General features: G+C 58.8%; 1 protein-coding gene across 3 annotated transcripts in view; it reads right to left on the bottom strand.

The window, feature by feature from the left end:
• Positions 1-12,472, bottom strand: part of AP2A1 (adaptor related protein complex 2 subunit alpha 1) — a 32,362-nt gene that overhangs the window by 508 nt on the left and 19,382 nt on the right. The window contains exons 5-23 of one of the 3 annotated variants that reach the window (XM_069458393.1): positions 11,370-11,499; positions 10,884-10,985; positions 9,316-9,424; positions 6,292-6,442; positions 5,793-5,961; positions 5,522-5,659; positions 5,164-5,346; positions 4,584-4,681; positions 4,024-4,255; positions 3,763-3,930; positions 3,513-3,673; positions 3,090-3,155; positions 2,693-2,749; positions 2,503-2,585; positions 2,300-2,389; positions 997-1,120; positions 796-912; positions 619-688; positions 334-468 (exon numbers count right to left, since the gene is read on the bottom strand). In XM_069458393.1, coding sequence (XP_069314494.1) covers positions 334-468; positions 619-688; positions 796-912; positions 997-1,120; positions 2,300-2,389; positions 2,503-2,585; positions 2,693-2,749; positions 3,090-3,155; positions 3,513-3,673; positions 3,763-3,930; positions 4,024-4,255; positions 4,584-4,681; positions 5,164-5,346; positions 5,522-5,659; positions 5,793-5,961; positions 6,292-6,442; positions 9,316-9,424; positions 10,884-10,985; positions 11,370-11,499 — 2,383 coding nt within the window. The remainder of the gene's footprint in view (positions 1-333; positions 469-618; positions 689-795; positions 913-996; positions 1,121-2,299; positions 2,390-2,502; positions 2,586-2,692; positions 2,750-3,089; positions 3,156-3,512; positions 3,674-3,762; positions 3,931-4,023; positions 4,256-4,583; positions 4,682-5,163; positions 5,347-5,521; positions 5,660-5,792; positions 5,962-6,291; positions 6,443-9,315; positions 9,425-10,883; positions 10,986-11,369; positions 11,500-12,472) is intronic. The other 2 variants (XM_069458394.1, XM_069458395.1) reach the window with 2 other exon arrangements.

The raw sequence follows: 12,472 nt of genomic DNA, 5'->3' as shown, positions 1-12,472 counted from the left end.
AGAGAGCCCCGGGAGAGGGAAATTCAGAGGAGATAAAAGGAGAGAGAAGGATGACAGGATCAGAACAGTGACAGAAGAGACAGGAGGTCTCCAGAGAGGAGGGGGACAAAAGAGGCCAAGACAGGTGGAAAGGATATAGAAGGCCAGAAATCAGACAGGGAGAGGACGACCGGAGGAAGGGGACAGGAGGGAGCTAATGGTGGGGATAGATGGAGGAGACGGACAGAGAAGGGGGCGGTGAGGCAGAAGGAGTGGGCGCAGTGGGGTGGGCACAGGGACCCGGACAGCCAGGAGCCCTTCCTGTGGCCCTCGGGGCCTCCCACAGCAACTCACCTGGGCCTGGGCGTTGGGCTCCAGCCGGAGCAGACAGCCCACCTGCAGGGCTTTAGTCTGGATGATCCCAGCCCCCACAAAGTTCTCAGGGTTGGGGTCCACATTGTCCAGGAGAGCAGAGCCAAACCCCAGAAGCTGGGCGGAGGAGAGCAGCCGTCAGGGTGGCGGAGCTGTCAGCACCCACACCACAGCATCCCGGTTCCCAAAAACCCTTGGGGCTGCAAATTGGCCCTACTTTACAGATGGAAAAACAGAGGCTCCAGAAACATGCTCCTGGTCTCTCACCTTGGCTTTAGTAACCTCGGCGTCCATGGGGTGGTTGGCTTTGAAGATTTTTTGTGCCTCCTGCTGAGGCCTGGGGGTAGGGGAAGGTTCGGGTCAGCGACCTGGATGCCCTGCCCCTGCCCCCCCCCCCACCGCCCCCACCGCCCCCAGCGACCTCGGCCCTATCCCGCCGCTCACAGGCTCAGCTGCTTCCAGCGCTGGAAGAAGTCCTGGGCCGCCATCTCTGTCGGCTGGAAGAACTTGTTGATGGTCACCGGGAGCTTCAGGGTGAGGGACTGGGGGGCACCACCATACCTAGCACGGGAGGTGGCAGGGCTGTCAAGCCCCGCCCCTTGGCCCAGAAGCCCCGCCCCTCAAGAAGGGCCACGCCCAACTCACCGGAAGCGCACAGACAGCAGCGGGGGCGTCAGGAAGTCCCGCAGACACTCGATGTTGAGCACCTGCTGCACTTGTGCCCCGCCGTCCACCTGCGCCGCCACACGCTTGGTCTGCACGGCCAGCTGTGCCCGCCCATGGTCAAGGAAGCCAGAGACAGAAAAGGTGGCCCGAAGGGGTCTTGGCCATGAACCTTTGGCTTCCCGGCAGCCCCAGCCTGCAATCCTGGACTCACCCTGTAACAAGGCCCAGCTACAAAGTTCCTCCTATGCAACCTCTGACCTGCCCCCTAAGTGCCTCCTCTGGCCTTTCATAGTGGTCTCAGTGGCCCTATTGCACCACAAGTCACACCGCATTGAGATAATAGCATTGGCTCTGGAGGCTCACTGGGGTTTGAATCCCAGCTCTTATCACCTGGGTGACTGTAAAAGCCACTTAACTCTCTCAGTCCCCTCTACCAAGTGGACACGTGCTAAAATGTCCTCAAGAGTCGATGAAATGGCCGGGCGCGGTGGCTCACGCCTGTAATCCTAGCTCTCTGGGAGGCCGAGGCGGGTGGATTGCTCAAGGTCAGGAGTTCGAGACCAGCCTGAGCGAGACCCCGTCTCTACTAAAAATAGAAAGACATTATATGGACAACTAAAAATATATATAGAAAAAATTAGCCGGGCATAGTGGCACATGCCTGTAGTCCCAGCTACTCGGGAGGCTGAGGCAGTAGGATCGCTTAAGCCGAGGAGTCTGAGGTTGCTGTGAGCTAAGCTGACGCCACGGCACTCACTCTAGCCTGGGCAACAAAGTGAGACTCTGTCTCAACAAAAAAAAAAAAAAAAAAAAAGAGTCGATGAAATAATCCATTACAAGTACTTGCTGTGTGTTTGGCACATGGTCAACACCCAAAGATGGCAGTAATTAGTGGTCTCATCATTTGCATTCATGTCCATAACTCACGTGCAAGGAGCTGGTTTTATGCATCTCTTGCCTCCACCCCGTTCCTGGCACGGAACTGCCTACAGGAGCCTCCTAGACCCCCAGGCCTGGCCCCTAAGTGCAGGGGGCCCTGGCATCATGGCCATGGAGCCCAGCGGAGAACAAGTCTAGGACATCAAAGGTGCCTGACATGGCCGAACTGAGGCCCTGAGCAGGAGGGGTTCCGGAAGTAACACCTCCTGCTCATCGTCTTGTGGTCACCTCCTGTCCTACAGATGAAGACACTAAATCTCAGAGAGGTAACCACATGCCCAAGCCCTCACAGTAAGAGGGGCCAAGCTGGTGCCAGGGGACTGCGCCGAGCCTGAGAGGATATGAGTCTGGAGGTCTCCTGGGTGGACGACAGTGGGCGAGAAGTTCTGGAACTGCACCGAGGTCTTGTTGCCATAGAAGAGATACATGCGGCCTGCAGTGGGTGGGGGAGGCAGGGCTCCATCCGAGTTCCTCTGACCCCCCTCCCAGCCACCACCCAAGCCAAAGTCTCCCTCCCACCCCACCCCCACAGTCCACCGGATGCACCCAGGTTCTGCCGGAACTCTGACTTGACTCCGATCTGCAGCAGCTGGTTCTCAAACAGGACCCCGTTGTTCTTGCACACAAACCTGCGTAGGGGTGGCAGGGAGCTCAGGATGACAGGGGTACCTGTCTGTGCCTGGCTTGGGCTCCCTATTTGTCCCTGTTCTCCTTCCCCATCTCCCCCAGGACTCACTTGTTCAGCAGTTCATCGGCCTCTGGAATGGGAGGGCCGATGTCCTCGGGACCTGGGCTGGAGGCGGAGAGAGGAGTGAGATGGGAAGGGACTTGAGGGGCTGGAGGGAAAGACCCAGAGCTAATGGGCGTGAGACAAGCCCTGCGAGGACAGAACCCCAGAACCACATACCCAGACTCCTCACAGAGCCTCAAAGAACCCCAGAATCAGATCAGCTGTTGTCTCCAATGCAAATGGAACCCTGGCACGTACCCCTATCAGAGGACTCCAAGTTTCACTTTCCTCCCAAGTCCCTGCCTCTGCCACTCATCCAGAACCCCCTGACAAGAGCTCCCAGCCCCTTAACCCTCCCTGCGGACACCAGAGTCTGCCCCCAGTCCCCCAGGCCACCCCTTACTCAGCAGCCGGAGCTGGGTCAGCCAGCAAAGCCATGGGGCTCTCAGGGGCAGGCGGCTCCAGCTCGCTGGGCCATCCAATCCCAGAGCAGACAAGAGAAGACAGACGTGGCAGGCAGCCAATCCCAGAGAGGCAGCAAGAAGGCCGAAGAGAGGGGGGAGAGAGAAGGAAGAGGGAAGGAGAGAAGGAAGAGCAGGCTGAGAAACGGTGATGGGAAAGGACAACAAAGGGTGGCCGGGGTCAGCAGAGTCCAGGGTGGCCAGAGGGAGGGAGGGAGCGAGGAGGCCAGGGCAGGGGAGGCAGCAGCGGGGCTGGCAAAGGAGGCAGGGACAGGGAGAGGAGCAAGTGCGGAGGTGGGAGGGGCTGAGCGGAAAGAGGGCAGAGGCGGAGAAGGCCAGAGACGGGCCAGCCCAAGCAGGGGTACCTGAGGAAGGCCTCCTCGGGGGTGGGCCCCAGGCTGGGCTGGGCTGCTGGGCCATCAAAGACATCCACCAGGAGGTTCCCGGCGCTGGCAGGAGCCGGGGGTGCGGCTGGGGGAGGGGCTGCCCGCAGCCCCAGGAGGTCGGCGGAGGGCGAGGGCGTCGACTGCAGGAAGCGCAGGTGACAGTGAGAACGAGCGGCACAGCCAGCCCTGGCCCCCGCCGGCCTTGCAGGGCCCACCCTGTGGGACTCACCACGGTGCTGGGAGTGGGCTCCACACCTCCATTGATGTCGTTGCTGCTGGCGTCCCTGCGGCCATCATCTAGGGCGCTGCCGGCCCCTGGCCCCTTCTTACGTTTCAGCTTAGCCAGGATGGAAGACTCGCGCTCAGGGAAGGGTGGCATCTCCTCCAGCACTGTGGCCTGGCGGGGTCGGGGTGGGGGCAGGTCAGTTCCAGTCATGAGGAGAAGAGGGGGAGGAGGGCAGGGGCAGGGGCAGGGGTCCAGGGCTCTGACCAGGACGTCGGTGCTGGCCACCGAGCTGAGGGTGAGGTACTCCACGGCCCGCTGCTGCAGCTCCACGTCGGCGTTGCGCAGCTGGGAGCCGGCCCGCAGCACACCCTGAATGGTGGCCTTGGTCTCAGGGAAGAGGTTGATGAACTTGATGTAGGTAGACAGCAGCAGGGCCCGCGTCGCCACGCTGCACAGGTGGAACTTGGAGTGCAGCAGGGAGAACTGCACCGGGGGACTGCAAGGGGGACAGGCATCAGCGAAGGGCTGGCTCCCCTGCCGTCTCCCAGAAACCCCGCAAGAGGTGCCCCTCCCTCGGATGGGCCCTTCCCAGGACCACAGACTGGCTCCTGGGGACTGAGAGTCCCCGAGGCTGAAGGGCAGTGGCCATTTTAATGCTTGGTCCCAGGGTCTTCGGGTTCCCTTACCCTGACAGGTGGCTGGGGCAAGAGGCCGAGAGGATGCCTAGAACCTCATCGTCCCCAGCCCTCAGGTTCTCAGGGGTCCCCCAAGCCCCAGATCCCTCAGAAGCACGAGTGTTCATCCACAGCTCGAGGCTCCCTCACCTGGACCGGGGGTCCCCAGCAATCAGGTTCCCAAACTCCCCAAGGATGTAGCCGCCGACCTTCACCATGTTCTCGTGACAGGCTGGGGCCTGCAGCGCCTGGGAGGGCAGAGGAGGGGCATGGCGGGGACCAGGATGAGCGCCCTGCTTCGGGGCGCTCACACGTGCAACCTACTGCCTGGTGGAACCCTCACAGCGCTATGATGTGGGCGGGGTTATAGGTGGGGAAACTGAGGCACAAAGAGGGTAAGTGACTGGCTTGAGCCACAAGTAATGAAATGGAACATCACTAGGCCCCCTTCTCAGGACAGAGGGAGACTACCAAGATCTGAGGACAGGCAACTAACTACATGCTGGGTGCCCCAGGCCTGTGCCCTGCAGACTCCTTACAGCAGGTCTGTGAAGCCACAGCCCCTGGGTCCCTCGGGTGGCCCAGAGAGGTAAAGGCACTGCTCGGAGGGCCCAGCGATGCAGAAGAGGAGGCAGGGTGGTGGCCCAAGGCTGGCAGCCCCCATCCCCACCTGTCCTTGCTCTGCCTCGAGGTCCTGTCCTGGGGATCAGGGTGAGGGAGGCATGCTGACCTCAAAGACCGTCTTGGCAGCGTAGCCCTGGACGTCATCACGGTTGGTGACGATCTGTAGCACACGGTACCACACCTCTTCGCTCACGTAGTCGCCCGCAATGCGGATGAGGTTGAGAATGGTGTCCACATACCAGCTGTAGTCCACTGCGTACTTCTCAGCCAGGATGGCCACCTTCAGGACCTGCCGCCGGGAGGGAGGGCACGTGGGGATGCGTGTGTATGTGTGAGTGTGCCCACAAGGAGGGGGGCTTGGACTCCCCTGGATCTGGCCTTACCACTGCCTCTATGGGGAGACCCAGGGGTCCAGGCCCAGCCCCTCCTCCCCCAGACCGAGGGCCCGGCGCCCCAGGACTCACAATCTCTTCACGGATGGCGTAGTCAGCCGTCTCTAGGTACCGAAGCATCTCCGACACAATCTGCTTGGCGTTGCTGCGGTCACACATGGCGTAGAGGAGGTCTGCCGCCCGCTGCCGCACACTGACGTCCCGCTCCGTCTGAGGGAGGACAGCAGGGCCTAGGGTGTGTTCTGGGCTCCCTCTGGGCACAGGGCTGGCCACCAAAGGGCCTCTGAGGCCCTGGCCCCTCTGAGGGGGCGGAGGGCCCGGGGCAGGCTCCGAGAGGGCGCACCTTGAGAGCGTTGATGACAGTGTCGATGTGGGTCTTGACGGCCTCGTGGGAGAACTCGGAGCTGGCCAGCGTGCACATGCTCTCCAGGGCCAGGTAGCGCAGGTTGGTCTCCCGGTGCTGCAGGAACTGGCCCAGCTGGTTACAGGCCCGCACCAGGAGGTTGGGCTCGCTGCCGGGGGGGGGGGGGGGGGGTGCCATACGAGAGGGGCAGCGTGAGAGAAACAGAGATGGAGATTAAGGAGAAGGAGGACTCTTAACTCCTGCCTGAACCAGCCCTATATCCTGGTCCTGACCCTCCTGGTGGCCCAGAGAAAGATATCCAGTGATTCCGTCCCCCAGGGAGGGCCCCGCACCAACCTCACAGGGCAACACCTCACTCCTCCATCCGCCTCCTGCCTAGAAGTCGGGATTCCAGCCCCTGCCCCAGGACTCAGGAGTCAGGCCTCCGGCCCCTCTTGCCCAGCCCGGGCATCAGGTCCCACTGGGCCCAGGTGGGCACCTGTCGTAGTGGATGATGAGGCTGATGGTCTCGAAGAGGATGGCGTTCTTGGCGTTGGAGTGCTGCACCTTCTTGGACTTGGGGGGCTCCTGGGCCTTGTTGAGCACGGTCTCCAGACATTCCACCAGCCGCCCCTTCACGGCAGCATCCTCTGGGGAAACAGAGGGCACTCGGGGGCTGAGCGCCATGCCTGCCCAGCCCACCTGCCGGGACAGGGACTACACCACTGCTCCATCCTCCCTGGAAGAGCTCGGGCTGTCTCCAACCCGAAGGAGCCCTACAGGTCCCTCAACCCCCTCCCAGGTCCCCAGGGGAGGTGAGTGAGAGAAGGAGACAGCAGATACATCTCCAGACCTGGGTTCTCATCCTGCTTTGCTCTGACCCTGCTAGGCAGGAGGTGCCACCCCTGTGAGTCTCAGTTTCCCCTTCTGCAGTGCTGATGCTCTACAGGTTTCTCACACAGCAAAGAAAGCTCTAGGAACCTTCCCCAGAGACACCCCCAAACCCAGGCCTTCCCAAGGCCCAGTCTGAATGCTGAGCCACCTCTGATGAGGACACACTAGCCGCTCAGTGGCCTGCCTGGTACAAGACCCTGTGTGCACACTTGGTGACGAGCCCTTGCCTGGGGGCTAGGAGTTCAAAGGTGAGAAAGCGCCACCAGGCAACCCCTGCCACCTCCCTCAACATGAGACAGATAGACGAATGCTGATCACTGCCATTTTCTGGAATGTGATGTGTTACCAAGTATATAGAACGGCTGCCTAGGATTCTAACAAAAAATGTTGCCCCCAAATCTCTCAGGACATGCACCAGCTAGACGAACAAGCTAAGGGACACCACAGGCAGCAGTCAGCCGAATCCAGACTTCAGGACACACAGCCACACAGCTCCCCTAGCTTCTCCAAAAACAGATGGGGTGGGTTACATTAGACTAGAAGAAATTTGAGGGGTGGGGAGAAAAAAAAATTTTTAAAAGTTAAATGACACTGTGGAGTTATTTTGAGTCTTCTTAGGTATGATAATGGCACTGCAGATTTTGCGGTGTTCTTGGTCTCAAGGGACATATGTGGAAATATTTGGGAGTTGGGAGAGCGTTTTGATGTCTGCAATTTGCTTTCAAGTAGTTCGGCCGAGAGGGTGAGTGAGAGTGCAAAATAGCAGTGTGCAAAACAGTGTTAACAATCACTGCTGAGGCTAAGTAGAGGGTCGCCGGTGTTTGCTATACTGTTCTCTCAAGTTATCTTTATGTTTGAAATTTTTTTATTGTTTAGAGATGGGGTCTTGCTATTTTGCCCAGGCTGGTGTGCAGTGGCTAGTCACAGATGTGATCATAGCTCACTGCAGCGTCCAACTCCTGGGCTCAAGCCATCCTCCCACCTCAGCCTCCCGAGTAGCTGGGACTATAGGCATGCGCCACTGTGCCTGGCTTATGATTTAAGTTCTTCATAATAAAACACTGGGGCAAAAGCTAATGTCAGGGAATAAAGAGTGTAATTCTTCCAGATTAAAAGTGAATATGAGAAATATTAATAATAATCAAATCTGAGCCAAGCACAGTGGCTCATGCAAGTCATCTCAGCACTTGGGAGGCCAAGGTGGGAGGACTGTTTGATGTCAGGCTATTGAGACTAGCCTGGACAACATAGCAAGACCCTGTCTCTACAAAAAAATAGAAAAACTAGCTGGGTGTGGTGGCACACACCTGTAGTCCCAGCTACTTGGGAGGCTGAGGCAGGAGGATCGCTTGAGCCCAGGAGTTCAAGGTGACAGTGAGCTATGATCATACCACTGCATTCACTCCCTGGGCAACAGAGGGAGACCCTGTCTCTAAAAAAATTTTTAAAAAATCAAATTTGATATTTGTGCCTTGATTAGATCCTACTTTGAACCAACTCTAAAAAGCATTTTGGGAAAAATTAAGAAAATTTACAGTGGGGATCAGAAAACACTAGGGAATTGTTCATTTTAAGTGTAACAACAGAATTACTGTTGTGAATGAAAATGCCCAGTTTTTAGGAATGTAGAACAAAATATTTAAAGGTAAAACATCAGGATATCTGTAACTTACTTCTAAATATTTCAGAAAAAAAACAGGAGCATGAACACAGACAAAATGTAAAGTCTAGGTAATAGAGTCTCTACTTCTCTGTATGCTGGGAAACTTTTCATAATAAAAAAAAAAATTTACTTGGCAATAAATTGGAGGCAGCCCACCACCATCTGCTGAAAAGGGGTGACACAGACTTGGGGGTTCTTCTGGTCCAACCCCAGAGCAGGGCCGTGTCTGCAATTTCGTTGGAAGAAGTGAGGTACCTGCCCTGGACATACCCCAAAATTACCAGCTGGGGCTTGGGAGGTGGAAGTGGCCTTAGACCGACCTAAGCCCTTCCTTACAGTATGAAAAAGGCCCAGAGAAGGCAGGCGACTTCCCTTGGGCTACACAGCAGAATCCATCATGGCTAGACAAGCTGGGAGGGGCCTCTGGCGTCACCTACATCATAGGTTCAATCACAGTGTGTGTGCACACACACATACAGAGTGCACAGACACACATGCACACTCACAAGCAAATACACACACACAGATACGCTCAGATGTGCAGACACAGACACGCACACAGGTACACACGTGCACACGTGAGCTATGCTAATTCAAACAGCACGGCCAGGCCCACCGGCTGGGTGACGCTGGGCAAGGAACTCCCCACTCGAAGCCTTGGGTTTCCTCACCTGTAAAACAGGCGTGATAATAGCCCCAGCCACGGTGCTGGAGCGAGAGCTGGCGTAGCAGGGACCCTGGCCCGCAGCAGGGGAGCAGCCACGGGTCTGACCCTTGGTGCTGCGCAGGGCGGGCTCCGGGATTAGGGCTGCCCACCCCCCTCTCCCACTGCAGCCACATAACAGGGGCTAGAGGCACCACACCAGCCTGGGAGAAATCCTAACCCAGAGCCCCAGCCCCACCTGCCCTGCCATGGGCTTGGAGGGCCCCACCTGGTGACAGGCAGCCCGGGGGGCTCGGCATTACCTGGCGGGGGGTAGCACTGCAGCAGCCGCAGGAGCTTCACTGAGAGCCAGGGCGCCGGGACAAAGTAGTAGGTGTAGTCCTGGAGGTCTGTGGAGGCCGAGGAGACAATCTGGGGGGAGAAGATGGGCGAGGAATGGGTGGGGGCACGTCACCCGCTTGCTGGGGAGGAGCAAACACTGCCTTCCAAGGGCAGCGCTGTCAGTGCCATGGTTTTAGGGAGCAGGAAACTGAGGCTCAGGGAGGGGGGCGAGGAGGCCTCGGGCACAGACACACATGCAGGCACACAGGTACACACACGCGTACAGAAGGGTGGAACTGGGACTAAGCCCAGGGCTGGTTGAGTTTTCCAAGTAACACTGGTGCCAGGTGGGCAGGAAGTCTCTGCTGATTCCCTTCTGTGTGACAGTCCCTGGCCCAGGCTAGGTCCCCACTCTGAACCTCCCACGGCCCCGGGCTACCTCTGTTAGAGCGCACATCACGCTGGCTCGCTGGGGGCTATTTCCCCTCAAGACCAGAAGCTACTCTGGGGACAGGAATTGGGCCCAACTAGGTCCCCGGGCCTGATACAAGGTCAGATAGGAAAGCAGGTTCGGAGAAGAGGTGGCTAATTAGTAAAAGATCCAAAGATCATGGGACTTTTGTCCTAACGGCAAACTCCTACTCAACCTTTAAAACCCCTTCTTCAGGAAGCTCTGTGCCACCTCCATGCTGGTAGGTGCCCCTGTCCCCCCGTCACTGTGTCTCCTATACTTGCCTGGCATACAGTATTCAGATGTATGGGAAATGAATGAAGCAATGGCTGAATGAATGAGCAGTGTGTTGTTCTCTGTCTGAGAATCCAGGCCTCTTCCTACCTGCCTAGGAAACACTTTCATGTACTCCTATTTCAAATTTCAATTCAGGGATCGCCTCCCCCAGGAAGCCTTCCTGGACTCACAGGCTGGGTTAAATGCCTCCTATGGAAGCCTGTGCTACCTCCATTATAGCACAAACCACCCTTTTGTGATAATCCGTGACTGAGTCACCTCCCCTGCTACACACGCCTCTCTCCAGCAGGACAGGGAGCTCCCTGAGTGCATAGCTCGAGTCTGACTCATCTGTGTCCTTGGTGTCATCCCACACAGAGCCCGGTGCGCAGGCCTCAGGGGATGGTCTCAGGACACAAGCGACGGAGGAGAGAGGGACGGGAGGCAGGATGGAAGGAGAGAGATGTGCAGGGAATTGGGGGACAGGAGGAAGAACAGACAGGAGGGCAGCTCTGGCTTCCCGGGGCCCAGCCCGCCTGGCCCTGCCCTGAGCACTTTGTTCACAGCAGCTGTGCTGTGAGGTAGGCACTGGTATCGTCCCCATTGAACAGATGGGGCCACTGAGGCCCAGGAAGGTGAAGCCACTTGCCCAGGTCCACTCAGCCAGGAAGTGGCCGAGTGAGGATGAACCCAGCTCAGAGCCTGGGTTTGTAACCACTGGGCTGGGAAGCCTCTCAGGGAGAGAGGGGGGGACCAGCGAGGTATCAGAGGGCACAGGGACACCGGGGCCACTCCCGCAGCCAGCATCTAGACCACACCTACCCGGCTCAGGCGAGACACGGCCAAGGAGATACATGTCTTGAAGTCGTCTGGGTTCTTCTTGCAGAGACAGGTGATGAGGCTGACGGCGGCCGTGACCACGCCCTGTGGGGGGCGTACGAGATGGGTCAGGGCCCGGGCGGAGGGCCCGACTGGGGACAGGTGTCCAGGCTGAGAATCTGAGAGCAGAGGCTTCGGGGCAGGGCGGGCCATGTGTGCAGTCGAGAGGACGCACGTGTGTCGTGCATGTGCATTCGGGTGGGGCAAGGAAGCCTTGGGGACCATGGCCAGCACGGACCTGAGTGACTGGGGTGTCCCTGGGAGGGTCCCAGGCAGGCAGGTAACGAGCAGTGGGTAGGTGGGGACTACAGAAGGACTGGGAGGACTGGGGGAGGGACAGAGGTGGGGACACCTGGGCATTCAGGGACGGGGAGGGCAGGGAGGGTTGTCTCTGGGCAGCTGGGGGGTCTTGGGGACACGGGGCCTCACCATGTGCTGGTCATTGAGCAGGTGCACCACGCGGGCTGTCCACTCGCCCATGGGCACCAGGTCGGGCGAGGCCTTGTAGAGCCGCAGCAGGCACAGGGCCGCGCTCTGCTTCACGCTGTCCATGCTGTCCCTGTGGGGACACAACGCGGGGCGGGGGCAGCTGGAGTCAGCGGGGCCCCAGCCCTGCACACCTCCCCTCCTGTCTTGCTCCTCCCAGGAAGGGTGCAAGTGGCCGCAGGAGTGCAGACAGCCAGGGGGACCCAGGATCCAGTCTGGTGCTGCTCGTCGCCACCGGGACTCAGGTGTCCTCCTGCAGAAGGGGCTGCATCTCAGGAACCTCAGGGGTCACTGGCAGGGCCAAGCACCGTCACCCATTCACCAAGCACGCAGCGGGTGCCTGCGGGCACTGCGTGGGCGCTATGGATCAAGGGGGGCACAGTGGTCCCAGGGCTCGTGCTCCTGGGGGCTCAGACGCCAGCCAGGGCACAGCTTCCGCCCGCACACACACAGGACACTGCTGGGGTCTGTGCTACAGACAAACTGAGGCCAGCACGGAGAGTGCCGGGGACGCTATTTTGGAGGAAGGCCTCTCTGATAAGGTGACAGGGGAACAGAAAACTGAGTAACTTGATGAGGAGAGACGGGAGATCCTCTGCAACAGAACGCCCAGGCGAGGGGACAGCCTGTGCCAAAGCCACTGCTGTGGCGAGTGAGCCGCAGGGCAGAGGGCCGCAGACAGGACAGGGAGGAAACAGAGGGCCAGACCGTGCAGGGCCTTGTGGGCCACGGCGGGGACTTCGCTTTACCCAGCGGCAGCCAGGAGCCGCTGCGGTGGGCAGAGAAGCAACGTGACACTAACACAACAGCAGGAAAAGCTACCGCCTAGAGCCCTCCAGCCTGCCCGGCGCTACCACGGGCCCCTGCGTGGATTAACGTGTTCATTTTATCTTCATGACAAACTGAGAAAATGGGTATTGCTGCTGATGGCCGTTCCCAGATCTGACTTCGGAAGCTGTGCGGGCGAGAAATGGTTGCCTTCTGGATACATCTTTAAAAGTCAAAACAGCAGGGCTTGCTGTGAGCTAGATGACGAGGGGAGAGGG

This window comes from Eulemur rufifrons, chromosome 24 (genome assembly GCF_041146395.1).
Source record: "Eulemur rufifrons isolate Redbay chromosome 24, OSU_ERuf_1, whole genome shotgun sequence".
Classification (NCBI taxonomy): domain Eukaryota; kingdom Metazoa; phylum Chordata; class Mammalia; order Primates; family Lemuridae; genus Eulemur; species Eulemur rufifrons.
This window is presented reverse-complemented; position numbering and strand designations above follow the sequence as displayed.